Source organism: Podarcis cretensis (genome assembly GCF_951804945.1).
Source record: "Podarcis cretensis genome assembly, chromosome: 15".
Lineage (NCBI taxonomy): Eukaryota > Metazoa > Chordata > Lepidosauria > Squamata > Lacertidae > Podarcis > Podarcis cretensis.
Window position 1 is genome coordinate 15,849,152 of NC_137185.1, and position 22,424 is coordinate 15,871,575.

Below are 22,424 nucleotides of genomic sequence, written 5' to 3' on the forward strand. Positions count from 1 at the left end.
TCAAATCCTCACTCAGTCATGAAGTTCACTGGGTGACCTTGGAGGCCAGTCACTGCCTCTCAGCCTAGCCTACCTCACAGGGTTGTTGTGGGAATTAATTGAGGGGAGAGGGGAGAACCATGTACACCACTTTGAGCTCCTTGGAGAAAAAGGAGAAAAGCTAGGAAATTCAGGGCAGACATAAGGAAGTCCTTCTTCATGCAATGCATAGTTAAACGATGGAACTCACTGCCGCAGGAGTCAGTGATGGCCACTGGCTTGGATGGTTTTAAAAGAGGACTGGACAGAGGGGTTGCTGATGGCTGATAGCTACAATGGCTATTGTCTGCCTCTGAATCCTGCTTGCTGGGGATTCCAAGTAGGGAGAGGGTTGCTCTGACGCTCAGGTCCTGATTATGGGCTTCCTGGAAGAGGTGTCTGGTTGGCCACTGTGAGGACAGGATGCTGGACTAGAAATCAGCTTCTTTTTGACTGAGCCATCCCAGGACTCTTCCTATGTTCACCGTTGCTTATTTGGCCAGAAAGGAAGTGCCCCCCCCACCCTTAGAATATTCTTTAGCACGAGTTGGTGTGAGCAACGGGATCCAGCACTCTCCTGCCAAGGAAGCTCGTGGCCTGGTCCTGGGACAGCTTGAACAGCTCCTTCTGCACCAAAGAATCATGCAAACCTAGAATTGTAGAGTTGGAAGGGCATCTAGCCCAACTCCTGCAATGCAGGAATCACAGCTAAAGAGTCCCTGACTGATCGCCGTCCAGCCTCTTGAAAATCCTCCAGAGACGGAGAATCCACTGCTGTGGAAGGAGAATCCTCCACCGTGGAGCAGATCCTATGGTCAGAAAGTTGTTCCTTGTCAGAATCTCCTTTCTTGCCATTTGAATCCTTTGATCCGGGTCCGGCCCTCTGGAGCAGCAGAAAAGAAGCTGGCTCCATCTTCCCAGTGAGTGCCCTTCAGATATTTGAAGATGGCTATCATATCACCTCTAAGTCTTTTCTTCTCCGGGCTAAATATAACCAATGCCCTCAACCTTTCCTCCAAAGGCTTGGGGCCCTTGATAATCTACGTCACCCTCCTCTGCCCACCTTCCAGCTTGCCAATATCTTTCTTAAACTGCAGTGCCCTGAATTGCACACTGCACTCCAGGTGGGGTCTGACCAAGGCAGATCTGGACAGTAGACTTCTTCTGAAGATGCCTATCATAGAATTGTAGAGTTGGAAGGGACCCTGGCGACCATCAAGTCCCACAATGCAGAAATATGCAGCTGTCCCGTACGGGGATCAAACCTGCAACCTTGGCATTATCAGCACCATGCTCTAACCAACTGAGCTATCCTGCTTGCATCTCTCGGTCTTCTCTTCTCCAGGCTAAACATACCCTCTCCCCACCAGCATATGTTCCAGGTGCCTGGTGGGGAGGGGGCAAAAGACGAGAGCCACCTTCCTCCGCTGATCATCTGTTTCCCCAACAGCTTGGCTGCTCCATTCATTCTTGGCTTTACAGTTCCCCCCCCCCTCCTCCTTCTGGGCAGCCGTCAATATGGCTGGTGGCATCTGGCAAGTGCAGAGACTTGGCTCTCCTTCCAAGAGACACACTCCTCACACGTCCAGCTCAGAGCCGATTCCCTGGGCCCCGACCCTGGCTGCTTTGGGGTTGTGCGCTTTTAAAAGTCTGGCTGCCTCCCTCACCAAGCAGGGAATAAAATAGCTCTTCTCTCACACTCACACTGGAGTCTGCTTGGAAGAGTCTGGCTTGAGGAAAAACGGCTGCGTCTGTGATCCATCTGAGGACATGCATTTAAACTCTGGAACTTGCTCCTGCAGGACGCAGTGAGGAACACCAACCTGGATTCCTTTAAAAGACAAATTCATGGAGGAGAAGGCTGCTAACCATGATAGCAATGCTCTGCCTCTGAGCTCTTCTTATGTCCTGATGGAACCTCCAGGCCCAGTGGCAGTCTATCTAGATTTCCAAGTTCTTAGGGGCATTTAGCTATTGTGAGAACAGGGTGCTGGGCCAGATGTGTCTTTGGCCTGATCCATCAGGCTCTTCTCACATTCTTACAGCTCTTGCATGCTGGGGAGATGCCCAGGAGTCAGTGCTTCCCCCACCAGCTGGCGGGGCACAGAGGTGGGTGGAAATTGCATGTGTCCTCTGAGGTGGACGATGCGCAGGCTGGCTTGATGATGCAAGAGGTGGTGCAGAGAGAGGCCTCCGCTTCGGCCTCCCAGCTGTGGCAAGAGCACATCTGCGCAGGGCTGTTGACAAAGATAGCTACGTGACTCCCAGGGGGCGGCTGAGAGAGAGGCCCGATGCTGCGTGGAGGCGCAGTCACAGAGGAAATTCCCCTCCTTGTGATTACAGAACAACTTCCTGCCCTGGGGCTGGGCTGGCTGGAGTCAGCTTCCGAGGCAGAACAGAGCAGATCAGAGTGGCGCAAATTGCAATGGCAGTGAGGAGCTACTCTTTGGGGTCAGAGCTGGCGAACTCGGGGGCTTATCTCAGGGACCGGGCTCAGCCCCTGGCTTCCCAGGGGAGGCAGGGAAGGGTGTGCCTCTGCCCACGTTCGAGGCACCAGCAGTGGGCAGGTGCCAAGGAGGAGACCCCGTTGCTGGCTGCCGTGCTCAAGAGCAACCACTTTCTGACAGCAGGAGCCAAGTAAGTCTCCATGAGAAATGATGAAATGCAGGATTTGAACTCAGAGTTGGCAGGAGATAAAAGCCGACCAGCTAGGCCAGGCGCTGGGTTGGGTTGGTTCAGTGCACTGCCTCCGACTGTGGTCAGCTAGGCACCTCTGGAAAGCTTCCCAGTACAGTTGACGCTTGAGTTGCGAACGTGATCCGTGCGGGATGCACGTTCGCAACCCGCAGCGTCCATAACCCTCAGTGACGCATCTGTGCACATGCGGGTTGGGATTTGGTGCTTCTGCACATGTGCAAAGTGCAATTTAGTGCTTCTGCGCATGCACGGCAGCCAAAAGCCAGAAGTAATCCATTCCGGTACTTCCGAGTTTCGGTGGTCCGTAACCTGAAAAACCGCAACCTGAAGTGTCTGTAACCTGAGGTATGACTGTAGTGCTCCTGTTGCCCTTTGGCTCCAAGCATCTGATATTGAAAGATACTTCCTCTGAATGTGGAGGGTTTATTTAGCGGTCACAGGTGAGAACCGCTGACTAGGGTTGGGTGATATATTGATATATCCTCCAATTTGCAGTCCTTGGCATAGAACAAGCAGAAATGCGGACAAGCCCAAAGAGGTGACATGGTAGAAGTTTATAAAATGACACATGGCATGATGAAGGTGGCTCAGGTGGTTAGAACATGGTGTTAAAAAGGCCAAGGTAGTGGGTTTGATCCAGCTGCATATTCCTGCATTGGGTAGAGGACCCTCAAGGTCCCTTCCAACTCTGCAGTTCCAGTGACTATGTTTGGTTCCTCTAGGTCAGGGTGGTCCAACTTTTCATACCAAGTGGGCCACAAGAACCTGTGGGCCACACATAGCGTGGGAGGGGGAGTGAGGCCAAAATTTTAGCTAAAAACCAAAAGTGTTCAGGTATAATACCAGTCCGTAATAGGAAATGGAGATCTGGGAAGAAGACTGGTCACTGTTGTCATAAAACTTATTCGACAAAAGGAAACCCAACAACTGAGAAAGATGTTGTTACATAATTAGATACGTAACTGATGGTGTCAAATTCCAGAGAGTGAGATGAGTGTCTTGGTTTTTTGCCACAAGCTGAGCTGAAGTCAAATGAAAATGTCATGTGTGATGTACAGAGTCTTCCATGTGACTCTTAATGGAGGGAGCATTAAAATTAGTGGCTTCCCTGCCCCCAGAAGCTTACAAATTAAATTGTGTTTGAGAAGGAAGCGGCAAGGCGGCAATACAGATAAGAAGCAAGGGGAGACAAGAGAGAACTTCGAGTGGCTGCAGTTTCATGTTTTCAAGCTTCCATTTTGTTGTGGGCAGCGATGAAGGGGCCTGAACTGTAGGCCTCACAGGAAAGGTGTTGTTTGTTTGTTTTTAGGAGGAAGGAACCGAACATTTCTTGCTTGGAACTAACTTCTGTGAGCTCATGAGTGCTTGCAATCCACTGGATTCTCATGGCAAGCACATAATTTATTTATTGCATTGACACCCCATATTTCTGTCTCTCCAAGGAGCTCAAGTTGGCATACATGTTTCTCCCCAACCTCATTTAATCGCCACCACAACCCTGTGAGGTAGGTCAGGCTGAGAGGCCGGGACAGAGCCCAAGCTTCATGGCTGATGGGGGGGATTTCAACCCTGGTCTTCTAGTACCTAGCCTGACACTCTAGCCACTATGCCACACTGGGTCTCCACACAGCTTTTTGAGAAATTATTTTATTTATTTTACATTGCGATGTTGTACTGAGCCACTGATAGCCCTCTTCTCCTCCTCCTTGAATTTGTCCAGTCGTCTTTGAAAGCCATCCAAGTTGGTGGCCTTTGCTGCCTCCTGTGGGTTCCACAGCTGAGCACGATAGTCTTTGGTCTGTTCTGAATATTCCCAAAATTCAGCTTCCTTGGATTTCCACGAATTCTACAGTTGTGAGAGGGGAAGGGAACCTCTTCTCTATCCACTTTCTCCATGCCGGGCATAATTTTATAAACTTCAATCAGGTTGCCTCTTTTACTTGCATTTTCTCTGAACTTAAAAACTCCCAAATGCTGCAACCTATGTGCAAATTAGTGTGGTGCAGAGGGGGAGGAGTGGTGAAGGAGGCCACCCACCAGCAAGGAAGTGTGAGTGGGCTTTGCATGGAAGTGAAAGCGATATCCAGCGGATGCTGGGTGCCAGATATCAGGCTACCACAGACCAGTTGCTTCTTGTAGACTTCCAAGCGGCATCTGGTTGGGCGGCGCTTTTGCTCAGATCCAACAGGGCTGCCCTTATTCCCTGTGGCCATTAGGAATGGACCTGCCATGTTCAGAGGAAGTCTATCCCTGAACACCACTTTCTTCAGGTAGGTGTGGTGGCTTTTGCTTCCATTAATATTTTTTAAAAAATAATATCTCGAACGACTTATATTCAAAAGAATTTCAGATCAGCGCATGGAAAACAGAAGTCCGATACAGCAGGGTAGAGTCTCAGAATGTTATACAAACCAGAGGTCTGGTACTGTAGGGAAAAAATAGGTTGCAACATTTGGGACTTTTTTTGGTGAGTAAGGGGCAACACGATAGGCAAAATTATGCCTGGCATGGAGAAAGTGGATGGAGGAAAGTTTTCCTTCTTCCTCTAATGCTATACATTCGATGAAGCTGAATGTTGGAAGATTCAGGACAGATAAAATGAACTTCTTTATGCAGCGCAATGTTAAACTGTGGAACTCACTCCCACAAGAGGCAGAGATGGGCACCAATTTGGATGGCTTTGAAAGGGGATTTGGCAAGATCATTAAGGAGAGGGCTGTCATTTGCTAAAAGCCACAATGGCTGTGCTCTGCCTCCACAGAGGCAGCAATGCCTATGAATGCAGAGGGGGAGGTCTCTTGTGCTTGGATTCTGCTAGCTGAGTGACAGTTTGGCCACTGTGAGAGCAGGATACTGGACTAGATGTGCCATTGGCCTGATCCAGCAGGCTCTTCTGATGTTCAAAAATGGAGATCCAATGCAAAAAAAAGCCAGAAACTCTAATCGACATACATTATCAAGTATAATCTCACAACAAAATACAAAGTGTAGGTCAAATGCAGCGCAAAAGAAAAAGATCAAGCAATATACTGTACCAGGCAAAAGGCAAAGGCAAAAACCAAGTAAGTGCTTATTCACACTTTAACTTGACCCATATTTTGATTGGATTGTGTATTGATTAATTCCACTGCGTCTGAGAGCTTTTATCGCCGTTCCACTGCTGTGCCTCGTGAAAATCAGATCTTACCTGCTGAATCAGATCTCATCAGATGCGTGGAAAAAACTGGAGAGAGATTTTGCTTACTGAGCTTCTGATTCAGCAGGTAAGATTGAATTTCCACAAGGCACAGCTGCAGAACATTGAGGAAAGCTTCTGGACTCGGGGGGATTAATTGGGACACAAGGCGATCAAAATACGGAGCAAGCAAAAGTGTGGATGAGCCCTAAATCTCAGAATGCTAGGACTGTAGAGTTGGAAGGGGTCTGAAGGGTCATCTAGCCCAACCCCCTGCAATGCAGCGAATAAAAAGCAGATGCTGTACAAAATAATAAAAATAAAACAGTATACAGCAATATTAACAATAACCTTTCCAAATAGCGCTATGCTCTCAATTCTTATGTTCTTCTGCTCCTTACTCTTAGGTTTGTATGCTCCTGCTAAATCCCAGGAAACCCAGAATAGCCATTGTTTGGTAGCCAGGCATGGGTTAAACCCAGCCGGCTCTGCTATTGGCTCCCCTCTCTCCCTGCTTAGAGTTTGAGCTGGGAAGTTCCGCAAGGGTGATGTAATGGGGTGGCCCCCCTGCAGGTGACGTCAGTCATTGCGGCTTTGGCATTCCCCTCCTCACTCTGGAAATGAGGTGGGGAGGAGAGGAGGGGGCTGAGCAGTAATGATGCAATGGAGCCTCATCACACAAGCCAGAGACACATGGACCAACTCAATCTCCCCCTCTGGCAGGAGCGTTTCTTTCATGGGGGTGGGATGGAGAGTCCGGGAAGACCCTCTCTGCCTGGGGCCACTGGGAGGGATCAAGGGGTGCAGGAGGGTCGCTGCTGGCTTCTGATGGAGCCCCCAAATGCCAGCTGATTCCTGGCACGTTCACACCATGAAAGGGGGTGCATAAGAAGATAAGAGCCCTCTCCCCTCCTGGGGTTTCCAGCAACTGCTATTCAGAAGCATTGCCGCCTCTCACCAGAGCACAGCCACCCTGGCTAGTAGCCATGGAGAGCCCCCTCCTCCTCCATTGATTTGTCTAATCCTCTTTTAAAGCCATCTGGGGTCGCTGCCTCCGTGAGGTCAGCCGGGGTGGCATCCGCAGCGTGCAAGGCTATTGTGTAGAACACCTGCTAGGTGGCGCCATCCTTCTGCAGGTGCTTTGTGCTAGGAGAGGTGTGTAAGTAACTTCATCAGTGAACACGGAGCCTTATAGCAAAAGGCTGGTCCCCTCAGGGTAGTTTCTGCCCTTGGGGAGGGGGCAATTGCAGGCTTCTTCTACCGGAAGAGAGAGGTAGGGAGGGAGGGAGGGAGGGAGAGAGCTTCGCATGACAGCTTGCCCGGATGCCTCCTGTCACGTAAATCCATTGCACCAGCAGCAGGCTGAGTCACACTGAATACCTTTCCGCAGAAACTCCTGCTGCAGGCTCACCGCTCCCAGGGTTCGTACTTGGTTGGCCAGCCGGCGAGGCAGCCACAAGGAGGTGGGCCTCAGACAATGGGAATCGTGGCTGGCCTAGGTGGCGCTGATGCAAGCAAAGACCTCCCTCTCCCTCCCCAAATGATCTGGACATGGAAATTAACTGCACTGTAAGAAGGTGGCAGATTAGTAAATCAAGGCAGGTGTTTTCCCAGAGAGTAGCCAGTCCAGAAGCCTTTTCTTCTTCCTCCTCCTCCATATTCTGGAAAGTTTCATTTCTAAATCTCGGCATGCTTGCAAAGCACAGATGTATGTGTGCACCCTAAGTTTGGGAGATGCACCTTTTTATTGCCAGTGATACCTGTAGTTTTGTTTTTTTGAATTGTCAGAGGCAGTGGGGTGTAGTGGTTTGAGCGCTGGACTATGATCTTGGAGACCAGTGTTCTAATCCCCACTTGGCCAGGAAACTCACTGGGTGACCTTGTGGGACAGTCATGCTCTCTCTCAGCCTAACCTACCTCACAGGGTTGTTGGGGGAGTTGACTGAGGAGGGGGAGAACCATGTACTCCACCTTTGTAGAGTGTTCAGCTAACTCCACCTCTTGCCAACCTGGGCCTTCCAGTTGTTTCAAAGGACAGTATGTTCATCCCCTGGTTCCACTGCTGATGGGAGTTGTACTCCAAAACAGCTGGAAGGACCTAGGTTGGCCAAAGGGTCGGCATAACTATATGATTGCCCAATGCTGGTCTCCTGCATGAGAGTCATCACTGCTCAACTCAGTGGGCCTTACTTCTAAGTAAAGAGATGTAGGGTGGGCCAGTTCTGTAAATCTGCCCGGATGGTTGTGATCCAACTGAGTTCTACTTGAATTGGTCCCATCAAAAGCAATGGGCCTAAGTTAAATATACTCTTTTATTTCAGTGCGTCTGTTTTGAGTCTATTTTGCGTGGGACTAGTGTTGGACACAACATATGTCATATTTCATGTGGAAGGTGCTGAGGCTTACCCTTTTCAGAACAATTATAATTAAATACTTTCCCTGATAATTAAACAACCTGCTGCTGTAGGAGGTAATAGAAAGAAAACATATGTCACCAGGCTAATAAAATGATTCACACACAAAAAGGTCACAACTCACTATGCAGAACCTGGGGTCCTGGGTTCAAATCACAGCCATTCTAGAGGATCTCAGCTTGACTTTGGAGACTAGCTGCTGGTCAGAGAAGAGGACCTTTGGGGCTAGATCAATCCAGTTCTGATTCCCTGGAGAAGTCCCCAGGGCAAGTCGGGTCAGTTGTTTCAGAACCACGGAGAGCTCCTCATGAGCAAGTTGCTCCATCAGGGTTGGATGGGAACCAGGGCCTCAGCTCATTTGGCATTAAAAGAGAACTAGTAGACAAATTCATGGAGGATAACACTATCATAAATGGGGAGAGTTTATGTCATGCTTTGGGGCTTCCCATAAGCGAATAAGATGCTGGACTGGAAAGGTCCATGACCTGATGCATCGCAGGGGGTTCAGCTTTGGGCCCCTCCTGATTCTGTGATCCGGCAGGGCTCTTTTCACACTCTTAGACCATCCTTCAGATTTGCAGGATTTATGAGTAAACCTTAGGAGCAAGGTTGCCGATAGCAGCCTTTCTGCTCAGTTGAAGGGTGATAGTGGGTCCCCAGGGATGCCTGCTTGGCTGCCCTGATCCGCCAGAAGCAGGGGGGAGGACAAGCTGGGAGGGACATTTGACACCCAAATGTAAACAGAGTGCTCAAGGACAAAAGGAGCGTTGCAGACAGAGGCAAAACCAGCCTTTGCAGGTGGCCACTTTTCAGGAGACACCCGAGCCCAGCTTCTCCCTTTTCAGATTGGCATCTCCAAACCGAGAATGAATCAGAGAGCAGCTAGAAGGAGACGCAGTGGGAAATGCCCTTGGGATAACTGGAGGACTTGCCAGAAGCAGAGGCTGTTTGAGAATACAAGAGCCTGCTAGGATATGCTAGTGGCCCATCTAGTCCAGCATCCCATTCTCCCGGATGCCTCTTTGGAGAAACTTGCAAGCAGGACCCGAGAAAAAGGTCAGGATAGGAATATAATTAATAATGATGCAATTAGCTGCTGTTTAAAAAGGGATCCTGGTAGAAAAATGAAAGTGCACTGAGAGCTCTGTCTGTGTTGGAATAAGGTAGGACCCAGGATGGTTAGACTGGGAAGGTTCGGGAAGTTGGCACACCCTTCATCTGTCCTGAAGTGGGATCTGGGTCTAAGGCTGCCCTTGTGGAGGTGCCAGTAAGGGGGCGTTTCTGTAGCTTGTTGCTGATCCCGTGCCACAATGGCGTGAGAACACATACAGTGGCTTTGCAACCTGTCAGACCCAAACAGGAAGTGAATCTGTCCCATCACTTCCTCCTTTCCTCAGGAGAAATCCCCACCAGCCGTTAGCTCAGCCCTGCCTGGTTCCTCCCATGCAAAATATACATAAGGACGGATTGGAACCACCCATTTTTTATCCTCATCCCTGGCATCTAGACGGCCCCTGACTCTGGAAGTTTTGTTTAGCCACCAACCAGACACACAGACACCCCAATCTCCTTCTCTCCCATTAATCTGTAGGATCCCCGTTTGGAGTCTCTTCAAGGACTGCCCCCACCTCTTGTGGCAGGCAGTTCCACCGGTGAATTCCTGCATTGGAGGGGGTTGGACTAGAAGGCCCTTGGGGATCCCTTATAACTCTATGATTTCATGCTGCATGTGAAGAAGCATTTGCTTTTGCCCACCCTGGATCTCTGCTGTCGTGCTGCCTGCTTGGGGGATCTTTGAGATTTCTAGCTGACCACAGTCTGAAAAAGGACGCTGGCTGAGATGATGGGGTGGAGAAAGCCCGGGCGCGCACACACACACCTCAGTCTCCCAGAAGTCTAGAACTGAGCACCCCAAAGGAACATACAAATCATAGAATAGTAGAGTCTGAAGGGATCCCAAGGGTCATCTAGTCAGAACATTGGCCCATCCATCTCAGTGTTGTCTGCACTGATGGGACAGCAGCTCTCCATGGTTCCAGACTGAGCCACAGTCAAGCATAGGTCAGCAGTAAAACACCCAGTGTCAATGAAGTTAACTCTCTATTCACAGCAAGCAAAATATCACAGGCCTTGTAATCCCATCAACTCCTCCCAGTAGTTCTTGCCCCAATGAGGCAGTTGCGAGGACTGAAGGTCCCCACCTTCCCCACAGCTGCCTAAGTCCACTCATCTCCAGGGTTCCCCCCCTCCAAGTAATCAGAGACTGAGACTGTGTCTATGCACAAACAATCTCTGCTCTGCTCTTTTCATGTCTCCGTATGTTCTAGGAGACCCACGGGGAGGGGAGCTGGTCGCAGCAGGAGGGGGAGACTCCCTGGCTTCCTCACCAGCCTGCCTCATCTTCCTCCTGGCCCTCCTCCTCTCCAGCCTCCGCTTCTACATCTGCCTCTGAACCCATCTGCCACAGTCTCTTCTTGCTCACTAAACCCTGTTGCCTCTTCAGCTTCTGACACCTTCTCCTCCCAGTCTGCTTCCTCTTCTCCTTGCAACCATTCATGGTCACCCCACCACCAATCCCCTGGCTCTGAGCCTTCTTCCCTGGGAGTTCCCTTGGGGGGTTCCCTAGCCGGTGCCTCCCACCACTCCTCTGCCTCCAACCAGTCCTTGACACTGGGAATGTTCCCAGCCCTGCCTTGTAGATGCCAGGGATTGCACCTGGGATCTTCCGCATGCAAGACAGAATCATTGCCACAGAGAAGCTCATCCTTCTCACCATCAGAAAAACCCAGCTGTTCCCAGTAATAGCTGGTCCTTGAAGGCAGACAGTTTGCTCTGCCTGCAATCAGCTCTGGCACCCCCTGCTGTTGGGTTGCCTGCCTTCTACCCTATCTTGTCTCAATGGGTTCCAGCCACCATCACGTCTGACCTTCTGGTGTAAGGAAAGTTCTTACAGTATTTCAACATGTGATTTCGGGTGAGTTTTGCCTCCTCATTGTTGGGGAACTCACCCAGAAAAGTGTCACAGCTCTTTTGCAAGCCAGGAAATGACCTCGACGGAAGTTCATTAGGGTAGAAAGTAGTTGCTTCCCTAAACGTTCAGTTTCAGAGACGGAAACAACAGGTGACACGTTCAGATCCCTGGCCTTGGTTTTGCCAGCCTTTGACGTCTCTTTGTTGCCGCAAACAAACTGCACCTAGCCCGTCTGTCTTCCACAGGCCCACCAGCCTTTCAGGATTGCCAAGGATTCACCAACCTCTGTGCCAAAGAGACAATTTCACGGTGGATATATTTTGAATGTGGTTGGCAGTCACAACCAGATTGTCAGACGTCACCAAATATTCATCAGTGTTCAGAGTTTTTGAGGAGCCGAGCCACCTCTGTCTCCTTACCACAGCTTCCCATAAAAACTGCTTTCTTTTCTTTTCTTTTCTTTTCTTTTCTTTCTATTGCTGCTGCTTTGCCTTTAACTGTTAGCCCTCCCACAAACCTCAGGAAGTCATTTTAAAATGAAGCTGAGTGTTTGGAGATTGTAGTAGGAGGTATTTCTTCACACACTGCATAGTTAAGCTACGGAACTCCTGCAGGAGATGGTGATGGCTGGATAAGAGAATTAGACAAATTCATGAAGGATAATTCCATGCTGGCCATGTTTTTTGGTGAAGACATTTTGTTTCTGTTATAATGCATATAAAACGGAGAGAACGGTGACAACAGATGAGAATTCAAAGATGACAAACAAAACTATAAAATAGGCACGTAGAATAAGTACATTTGCACATGGGCTAAAATAACAAAGTCCAAGTAAAAAAATATTAGCGTTTTCTGATTATTAAGTCTAGCTTCTGATTTGCCAGGCTGGGGACAAGGATTGTCATGAAAATAGTGTTTCTGCTGTAGACGTCATAGTGCAATGCCTAATCATATAAAAAGTGTCTGGAGGTTTTAATCCATGTGGAAATCTCAAATTATGCATTATTTTCTCCGTTATTCCAGTGTGAGAGGTACCAAACCTCCAGTGTAAGATTTGGGGCCATTTTCCATTGAGTTGCAGTTACTGTTTGAGCTGCCAAGATCATATATGAGACCAATTATTTAATTTTGGACAATAAACCATGGTTTCTTTAGGAATATCCATCTGCCAAAATTTCAAAAAAACCCACAAAAAACTTGCACCAATTTACAGCACCACTATAAATGATATGTACCAAGTATATTTCAACCTCCTCAACAATCAAGTGATATGGAAGAAAGTGTTTTTGATATCTGCCAAGGAGGGTAATACCTTCTATGACGGCTGTGTTTGACCTCTGTGTTTGACCTCTGTTGTCTCTGAATGCCCATTGCTGGAAATTGCAAGTTGGCATAGCATTGCTATTGCACCCAGGCCCTGCTTTTGGATCTCTCATTCAGGCATCTGGCTGGTCATATTGCCGAACTATGAGGGGCCCAATCCTCTGGATGTTGTAATGAGCCCAAGGATCACGCCAGCTGACAATGAGAGGATTCCCCTTTGTCCTAGTCAATTTAATGCTTTGAAAAAAAGTCTTGACCATTATCTGACCGGCTGAAGCAATTGTTTCCTCAATCAGTCAAATGCCCAGCCTGAAATCCACGAGTCAAGCTTAGGGAGGGAGGGGGTTTATTTTATCTCTTGTCCTGATATCCTACCTTTCCAACAAGGAACTCCAGGTCATAATACATGGTTCTCCTCCCATCTCCAATTGTATCCTTAAAGCAGCCCTGAGAGGTTGGTTAGAGAGTGTATGGCTGGCTCAAGGTCATTCATGGCTGTCTGGATTTGAACCCTGGCCTCCCAGGTCCTAGTCCAACAACCTAACCACTATGCCATGCTGGAAGGGCATTACAGTAACTCAATATTAAGTGGATCTGACCCAAAGGGACCATTTTAATCTTTTCCCAAACTTTTGGAAGGGCTGTTGTGCACACATTGTTCTGTTGAGGGCAATGGCCATCTGTTAAGATGCTTGAGGCTGAAGCTGCAGTTAGTGCAGAATGCTGCAGCACGATTGCTGACAGGAGTAACGCCTTGGCAGCATATAACACCTGTGCTCCAAGAACTGCACTGCTTGCCAATTTGCTATTGGGCCAAGTTCAAAGTGCTACTATTAGTATATAAAGCTCTTAACAACCTGGGACCAGTTTACCTGTGAGATCGCCTTACCGCATCTATATCCATTTGGCTGCTTTGATTTGCAGAACTGGCATTGTTACAAGTGCCACATAATACCAGACGCTCCCAGTGTCCTTATTTTCCAGGGACAGTCCTGGATGTACAGAAGCTGTACCGGTTTCTGATGTGATTCTGGAATGTCCTGCTTTTCCTTAGGATGTCCCTATTTTCATCAGGAAAATGTTGGAGGGTATCCAAGAAGGTAAGTAACTACAGTCATACCTTGGTTTTTGAACAGCTTAGTTCCTGAACATTTTGGCTCCTGAATGTTGCAAACCCGGAAATGAGTGTTCCGGTTTGCGAACTATTTTTGGAACCCAAACGTCTGATGGGGCTTCCGAGGCTTCTGATTGGCTACAGGAGCTTCCTGCAGCCAGAAGCTGCAATTTGGTTTTCAAATGGATTCTGTTTGACTTCCAAGGTACGACTGTATGCAACCTTTAGAAGACATCTGAAGGCAGCCCTGTATGGGGAAATTTCTTAACTTTTAATATTTTATTATGTTTTTATATATGTTGGAAACTGCCTAGAATGGCTGGGGCAACCCAGTCAGATGGGTGGGGTATAGATAATAAAATTATTATTATTATTATTATTATTATTATTATTATTATTATTATTATTTGGTGGTTGTTGTTGTTAAATAGGACGTCCCTATTTTCATCGAAAAAGTGTTGGCGGTTATATAATACCCGTTTTGCATTTATAAGAAATCTGTATCTTAGTGTGGCAGCACTTAAACTTTGGAACTCCCTGCCTCTTGAAACCAGGGAGGCGCCTTCAGTGTACCCTCTTCAGCGCCTGCTAAAAACATTATTGTTTGGGCAAGCCCATCCAGATGTTTAGAAAGTTGATGCAAGTCTCAGTCTGTTTTTTGGTCTATTGTTATTTTAACTTTCTGGAAGCCGTCATGGGATGAGTTAATAAATATGGGTCCCGGGGCCTGACGTCTTTCTCTCTCTCTCTTGCTGTCCTTGCAGGTGCTGCGAATGTGGGGCGTCCCTTTCCCACCAGTACTACGAGAAGGATGGACGCCTCTACTGCAAGAAGGACTATTGGGCGCACTTTGGGGAGCTCTGCCACGGCTGCTCAGAGCAGATCACCAAAGGGCTCGTTATGGTAAGAAAGGGGGTCCAGAAGAGAGCAGAGGGATCTCCTCTAGCCCAAATGCTTTGCTGAAATGAAGACATTCTGTGTCTTTGGCATCCTCATGATCTACCAAACCAGCCGTTGCGTCAAGAAAGGAGACAAGCTTCGTCTGGCATGGCTTCCTCTTGAGAAATCCATACTAGCCTCTAATATCAATGCATTATTTTCTAGATGCTCCCAAACAGACTCCTTAACCTCCTGTCCTAGAATTTTGCCCAGTATAGCCATTGGCTCTTACATTGGCTCCCAGTACGTTTCCGAGCACAATTCAAAGTGTTGGTGTTGACCTTTAAAGCCCTAAATGGCTTCAGCCCAGTATACCTGAAGGAGTGTCTCCACCCCCATCATTCTGCCCGGATGCTGAGATCCAGCGCCGAGGGCCTTCTGGCGGTTCCCTCACTGCGAGAAGCAAAGCTACAGGGAACCAGACAGAGGGCCTTTTCGGTAGTGGCACCTGCCCTGTGGAACGCACTCCCATCAGATGTCAAAGAGATAAACAACTACCTGACATTTAGAAGACATCTGAAGGCAGCCCTGTTTAGGGAAGTTTTTAATGTGTTATATTTTAATGTATTTCTAATCTTTGTTGGAAGCCACCCAGAGTGGCTGGGGAAACCCAGCCAGATAGGCGGGGTACAAATAAATTATTATTATTATTATTATTATTATTATTATTATTATTATTATTAGGCTGGCCTGAATTTCCCAGAGCTGTTTTCCTTTTCTGTTTTTGAAAAGCAAGGGCAATCCCATCCCACTCCTTTGGCCCATCTCCAATCTCCCGGCCCCTCACCTTCTCTCCAAAAATGCTCAAAAGAGGCTCTGAAATAACCCACTGCAAGCCCCTCTTTAGACTTCTTTGTTCTGCATTTCCCAGGCTGAACATAGTTCCCCTAGCAGAAGAAGACAGAAGCTGAAAAGGAACTGAATGGTTCCTATTTCCTCCAAGTCACCTCTTAACTCAAACCACAGCCACCTGCACGTCACCTGGTGTCATAGTTCTGGGAATTAGGTCTATGTCGTGTTCTGGGAGGGGGTCACATGCCCCCTATAGGATCAGACTTGCAGGGCTCCTGGATTCCAACATGTCACTGACAGTGAGCCCTTCCTGATATGTGTGCCTTTGCAGGTGCAGTTTGAATCCAGGCTCCCTCTTGGTTCCTGTTGGTTTGTTTCAGAATTTATAGAACTAGAGAACCGGAAGAGATGTAAATATGTAAATGCAGTGGTACCTCAGGTTACATACGCTTCAGGTTACAGACTCTGCTAACCCAGAAATAGTACCTCAGATTAAGAACTTTGCTTCAGGATGAGAACAGAAATCGTGCTCCGGCGGCGCAGCAGTAGCAGCAGCAGGAGGCCCCATTAGCTAAAGTGATGCTTCAGGTTAAGAACAGTTTCATGTTAAGAACAGACCTCCGGAACGAATTAAGTACTTAACCCGAGGTACCACTGTACACGTGTCTGTTTCCCTCCTAGGTTGCTGGAGAGCAAAAATATCACCCCGAATGTTTCAGCTGCCTGAACTGCCGGGCGTTCATCGGCGATGGAGACACTTATGCGCTGGTGGAACGGTCCAAGCTCTACTGGTGAGAGGGGAGAACAGCTGGGCTCACTTGCGGGGGGGCGGGGGGCAGTGCTTGGGCAGGAAACAGGCAGAGAGAACCAAAGGGACAGCTTTCATTACTGCAAGCTGCCACCAGAGATTTCAGGCTCCGCTGTGGAGCCTTGTCCCATATCAGAAGAGCATCAGAAGAGCCTGGGGGATCAAGCCAATGGCCAATCTAATCTATCTTCCTGCTCTTGTAGTGGCCAACCAGATTCCTCAAAGCAAAGCCTGAAAGCTGGATTCGAACACAAGAGCCCTCTCCTCTCCTGTGGTTTCCCTCCTGCTGCTTTGCTGCCTCCAGCTGTGGAGGTGGCTAGTAGCCATTGGTAGCCCTCTCCTCTATGAATTTGTCTAGTCCTCTTTTAAAGCCAACTAGGTTGGTAGCTGTTCTGGGAAACAAGGGTCATTATGTAACTTGTAAATTGCAATGCAAAACAACACCGGTTTCTCCACTTTAGCTAATTTACTGATCCAAGTCAGTAACATCAGTGCAGCTTGTTTTCTCTAGGCTGCAGTTTTGTGCTATTTCCAAAACTATTGGTACTGGGATATTTTACCAGAACACAGCAACCCTGTCACATAGACAGCTTCTTGAACATCGAGGGCAGCCGGGGACAGTGTGGAATTAAATTACGTCTTCAAATAAAATGCGTATGGGTTATTATTATTATTATTATTAATTGATTGATATTATTATTTCTAATACGCTTTTCTGATACGCTTTTTTTAAAAACCGTTGTACTTAAGTGATCACATGAGATGTTGTGAGCCACTTTGGGCACAATTTTGTGGAAAAGTGGCATACAAATAAACAGATGATGATGATGATGATGATGATGATGATGATAAGAGTTCAAAGGCACATTTCCAGCCAGGAAGACACACTCAAGGAGGGTGCCAGGCAAAGAGGCCTGGTTTCCCTCACCCAGATCTAGAACCCTCATTCAGAGGAGACCTGTTGGAACATCTCAGGAACCTCAAGTTACGCAGTTCACTCCATTTCTCTTGGGACTTTCGGAGCTCGCTCACCGTTTGAGAACGACTTTCCTAGCACCTGACCCTTCTCCTCCTCCTCCTCCCACAGCGGACACTGTTATTACCAGATGGTGGTGACGCCAGTGATGGACCAGCTGCTCCCAGAATCCCCCGGCACCCGGATCCCGCACACGGTCACCCTCGTCTCCATCCCGGCCTGTTCTGATGGCAAGAGGGGCTTCTCCGTCTCCATCGAGGCTCCACATGGAGGCTCAGAGCACCCACACACTGTCCGCGTCAGAGAGTAAGTACAGCCCACCAGGCGTCAGGCTCTTGTCTTGCCCTTGTTCAGGTGATGTGGTTCACCTCAAGGAACTGCCCACACTCAGCCTCCACAGCCTTCTTATTCTGATCGTTCCAGTGAATAATAGCCAACGCAACTTGAAATCCACCAAAGCTTCCCATTTCAAACACAGTTTTAAATTTATTGTGTTTTCCTGTGAAATTTTACAGGCAAGATTTTGAAATTTGCATGTTCTTAGGCTTCACAGTGCCTGCTGATTTGTTGCGATTGCAGTAGGCTTCAGATGCGAAATCTCATATGCTGTCGGCTCTCAAACTCCAAATTACCATTGCATGTCAAATCCTAAATTACCATTGCAGGTCAAATACCAGATTACCATTCCATGTTGTCTTGTCTAATGCATTTGTGTGGCCCTCTCCAGACACTATGGAATTCTGAATAATGTGCTGTTATGAAATTTTGGATACCATGATTTGTCATCTTTCAAATGCCATCAAATATTATCAGGTGTTTTTGGTTAACATTCTTTATTCTTGTGTGTTATTACATGCATATCCCACCATTTCCTTCAAGGAACTCTAGGTGGCACCCTTGGTTCTCCTGCTCCCCATTTTATCCTCACAAGAAACTTGTGAGGTGGATTAGGCTGACAGTGCCTGGTCCAAGGTCACTTAGTGAGCTTCATTGCTAAGAGGAGATTCAAGCACTGGCCCCCCAGATCCTAGTCTGACATTCTAAGCACTACACTGCACTTAATATTTGAAATATTCATTGAATGTCAAGTGAAATTGGAGCTCGAGGCTCCAGCAGTGCAAGTGGTTCCCCTGTACAGGGTGCTGAGCCAAGAGGGCACAAAATAACAACAACAATAATATCACCTTTATTTATATGGGTATCTACTGAGAAGATCAGTGGGTGGCGCTGTGGGTTAAACCACAGAGCCTAGGACTTGCCAATCAGAAGGTCAGCGGTTTGAATCTCCGTGACGGGGTGAGCTCCCGTTGCTCAGTCCCAGCTCCCGCCAACCTAGCAGTTCGAAAGCATGTCGAAGTGCAAGTAGATAAATAGGTACCGCTCCAGCAGGAAGGTAAACAGCGTTTCCGTGCACTGCTCTGGTTCGCCAGAAGCGGCTTAGTCATGCTGGCCTCATGACCCGGAAGCTGTATGCTGGCTCCCTCGGCCAATAAAGCGAGATGAGCACCACAATCCCAGAGTCAGCCATGACTGGCCCTAATGGTCAGGGATCCCTTTACCTTTACCTTTACCTTGCTGAGAAGATCCATTAAAAAAACAACTGCACCAAAAGGAATTATTGTGAAAATATGAAATATTTAGAGAGGAGCAAATTTCGTCCTCTCTCAGGTTACCATATTATCAAAGTCCACCCTGGCTCCAGCCTGGTCAATTGTAAATAAGAGATTGATGCATTGTGACAGTGTGATCCTGCTTTTTCCTCCGCTAGGAATTCTGGAGCCTGGTTTGCTCCTCTGGGACTTGGGTTTGAGGGGGTGCCCCCATATGCCAGCCTGGAATAACCCTTTTCTTGCCTCCCTCTCCAACACCCTGGAAACAGATTGAACCCAGACTGCATAAGTCCTGACATGAAGAACTCCATCCACGTCGGCGACCGCATCCTGGAAATCAACGGCACGCCGATCCGGCATGTCCCCCTAGACGAGGTGATGTTCTGGGGGGTTCTTTCTCCTCCGTGCTTTTGAGAAAGTAACTGCTGGATCCCATGCCTTGCTGAGAAACATCTGGGCTCCCCATAAGAACATCAGAACAGGCCATTGGCCCAGCTAGTCCAGCATCCTGATCTCACCGGGGCCAGTTATCCCTAGGAATCTAGATAGACTGCCTCTGGACCTGGAGGTTCCATGAGAAGAACCTGGCTGGTGGATTCAGGCCCAAAGGAGCCCGTCTAGTCCAGCATCCTGTCTTTGCAGTGGCTAGCCAGCTGCACTAAGGGGAAACCCAAAAGCAGGATTTGAACACCAGAGCCCTCTTCCCTCCTGCCATTTCCAGTAACTGGTATGGAGAAGCATTGCTGCCTCTGATTGTGGAGGCAGAGCTATCAGCCCTCAGTAGCCCTCTCCTCTTCCATGGACTTCCTAATCCTCTTTTAAAACCATCTAGGTTAGTGGCCATCACTGCCCCCAGTGGCAGGGAGTTCCACAGTTTAACTCTGCACCGGGCAAAGAAGTCGCTTATTCACGCCAACATGGCCTGCCTTACTGTCTCCCCTCTGCAGATCGACCTGCTGATCCAGGAGACCAGCCGCCTGCTGCAGCTCACCATCGAGCACGACCCGCACGACATGCTGGAGAGCAGTGGCGGCAGCCCCCTCTCGGAGCTGCGAAGCCCCCTCCGCTCCCCCAGCCGCACCCCCTGCCCAGAACCGTCCGCCATCCGCCAGCGCTCCGTCATGTAAGGCAATGAGGCTAAGCAGCCAGTCCTAAATCGGGGGGGGGGGCAGGTATGCCTGTACCCCACCACTGGAGCAATGATGGGTCAGGGATGGTGGGAGTTCAGCAAACCTGGGGGGCACCAGGTTGGGGAATGCAGGAGGCAGGGTTGTACCTGCTCTTTTCTGCAAAATGTGTACACTGCTTGGTTGTAAAAAAAAATGCTCAAAACAGTTTACAAAGAATATAAAACAATCAAATTATCAACAATAATAGTATTTTTAAACGTAATTTTACTTATAAGCTTTTACAAGATATACGAAAAATCAAAAAATTGAAACACCACCAATCTTTCATATATCTCTTATTTCGGCTCCCTTCCCCCTCTTTCTTCAGTTTCTTATTTTTATGTTGTTTTTATCAACAAGAAGAATTAATAACAAGATAGGACGTTCAAAAAGTTAAAATAGCAATAGACTAAGAACAGATTGAAACTCACACCAACTTTCTAAACATCCCGGTCAGCTTGCCTAAGCAAAATAAATTATAATAAAAATTAGCAGGCTCTGAAAAGAGTGCAGCCGAGGCAGCTGCCTGACTTCATTAGGCAGGGAGTTCCAGAGTTGTAGGCACTGCCAAACTAAAAGATCAAGTGCTTACAAATACAGAATGGTTATGATGTGGCACCTGTAACAGGGCCACTTCCGCTGAGCGAGGCTGTTGAGTGGGCATAAGGCAACCTCGCAGGTAAGCTGTTCCTAAAGTGTTAGGAGCTTTGTATACTAATAGTAATGGGACGCGGATGGCGCTGTGGGTTAAACCACAGAGCCTAGGACTTGCTGATCAAAAGGTCGGCAGTTCGCATCCCTGTGACAGGGTGAGCTCCTGTTGCTCGGTCCCTGCTCCTGCCAACCTAGCAGTTGTGGCTTAGTTACCTGGCCACATGACCCGGAAGCTGTCTGCGGACAAACGCCAGCTCCCTCGGCCTATAGAGTGAGATGAGCGCACAACCCCATAGTCATTCACGACTGGACCTAATGGTCAGGGGTACCTTTACCTTTTTTATACTAATAGTAACACCATGAAATTGGCCCAGTAGCAAATCAGCAACCAGTGTGGGTCTCTGAGCACAGGTGTTACATGTTGGCAAGGCCTCGTTCCTGTCAGCAATTGTGCTGCAGCATTCTGCACTATCTTTAGCTTCCGGATCAGGTGCCAGGAAGCCCCACATAGAGCACATCACGGTACTGTATTTTTCACGCCATACGATGCACCTTACCATAAGACGCACCTAGTTTTCAGAGGAGAAAAACAAGAAAAAAAATATTCTGTGCGGACCGTGTAAGCAGCTCTCGCTTTTCTTGCTTTAAAGAAAGCAAAGTGAGAGCTGCTTACATGGCTTCTGTCCCGCTTTGCACAGCTCTCACTATGCTTGCCCATCCCTCCTCTCGCCTCGCTGTAAAGCCAGCAGAGCAAGAGCCGCTGACACGCTCTCTGTGGCTCTTGCTTTAAAGCAAAAAAAGCGAGAACTGCGCAGAGCGTGTCCAGCAGCTCTTGCTCTGCTTGCTTTACAGCGAGTGATGGACAGGAGCCATGGCTCCAGCTGCGGAGGCATCCCTCAGCTCGTGACTGCAGCGGCAGCCGGGGGATCCCTGTGCCGCCCAATCCATTCGCTCCATAAGACGCACACACATTTCCCCTTACTTTTTAGGAGGAAAAAAGTGTTTCTTATGGAGCAAAAAATACGGTAATCTAGTCTTGGGTAACCAGTGCATGAACTACAATTCCCATAAACCCTTAACCAGCTGTGTTGCCCAGAAATCTTTGAGAAAAAAACATGCTTCAAACATGCTCTGAAGGTATAGGGCCAAAGCGGTTGGGGTGATCTTGCAGGTAAACTGGTCCCACATTTCCCCTTTCAAGAGGGCAGGTGTGACCACTATCATTCCTCTGATGTGCCTCTGCTGATGCCCCGTCTCTCTTTCTTACCTTGATCCTCTTAGGAGAAGCTGCAGCATCGACAAATCTCCCTGCTCCAGTTCCCTGGGCTCCCCTGCCTCACAGCGGAAGGACATCGGGCGCTCCGAGTCCCTCCGAGTCGTCTCGCGGCTTCACCGCATCTTCCGCCCCTCGGATCTCATCCACGGCGAGGTCTTGGGCAAGGGCTGCTTTGGGCAGGCAATCAAGGTACCAGTGTGCCCGCTCTACCCTTCCCCAGCTGGGCCTTGCCCATGGCTCGATCACACCAACCCCGGACAACTCATTGATTCTCCCCTGGTCTCCTCGCTGGCCCAAATAGGACTAATTTAGCCAGCTAGCCCTGGTGATCATCTAATGTTTATTGGATGGATTTCCCCCCTAAACTGATTTTGAATTCTGAATTTATGGTTATTCACATTTTATACTGTATTTTATGCTGTTTTTGTTGCATCAATTAAGTGTTTTAAATTTGTTGTTAGCTGCCCTGAGCCCGGTTTTCTGAACCG

The 22,424-nt window shown here is 48.4% G+C and overlaps 1 protein-coding gene across 3 annotated transcripts in view; it reads left to right on the forward strand.

Annotated features, from left to right (window-relative positions):
• Positions 1-22,424, forward strand: part of LIMK1 (LIM domain kinase 1) — a 35,069-nt gene that overhangs the window by 3,362 nt on the left and 9,283 nt on the right. The window contains exons 1-7 of one of the 3 annotated variants that reach the window (XM_079954537.1): positions 2,418-2,655; positions 14,477-14,615; positions 16,125-16,234; positions 17,339-17,533; positions 19,107-19,212; positions 19,785-19,960; positions 21,942-22,125. In XM_079954537.1, the coding sequence (XP_079810663.1) occupies positions 2,444-2,655; positions 14,477-14,615; positions 16,125-16,234; positions 17,339-17,533; positions 19,107-19,212; positions 19,785-19,960; positions 21,942-22,125 (1,122 nt within the window). In that variant the 5' untranslated portion in view covers positions 2,418-2,443. Of the gene's footprint in view, positions 1-2,417; positions 2,656-4,881; positions 4,986-14,476; positions 14,616-16,124; positions 16,235-17,338; positions 17,534-19,106; positions 19,213-19,784; positions 19,961-21,941; positions 22,126-22,424 lie in introns of those variants that run through there. The other 2 variants (XM_079954539.1, XM_079954538.1) reach the window with 2 other exon arrangements.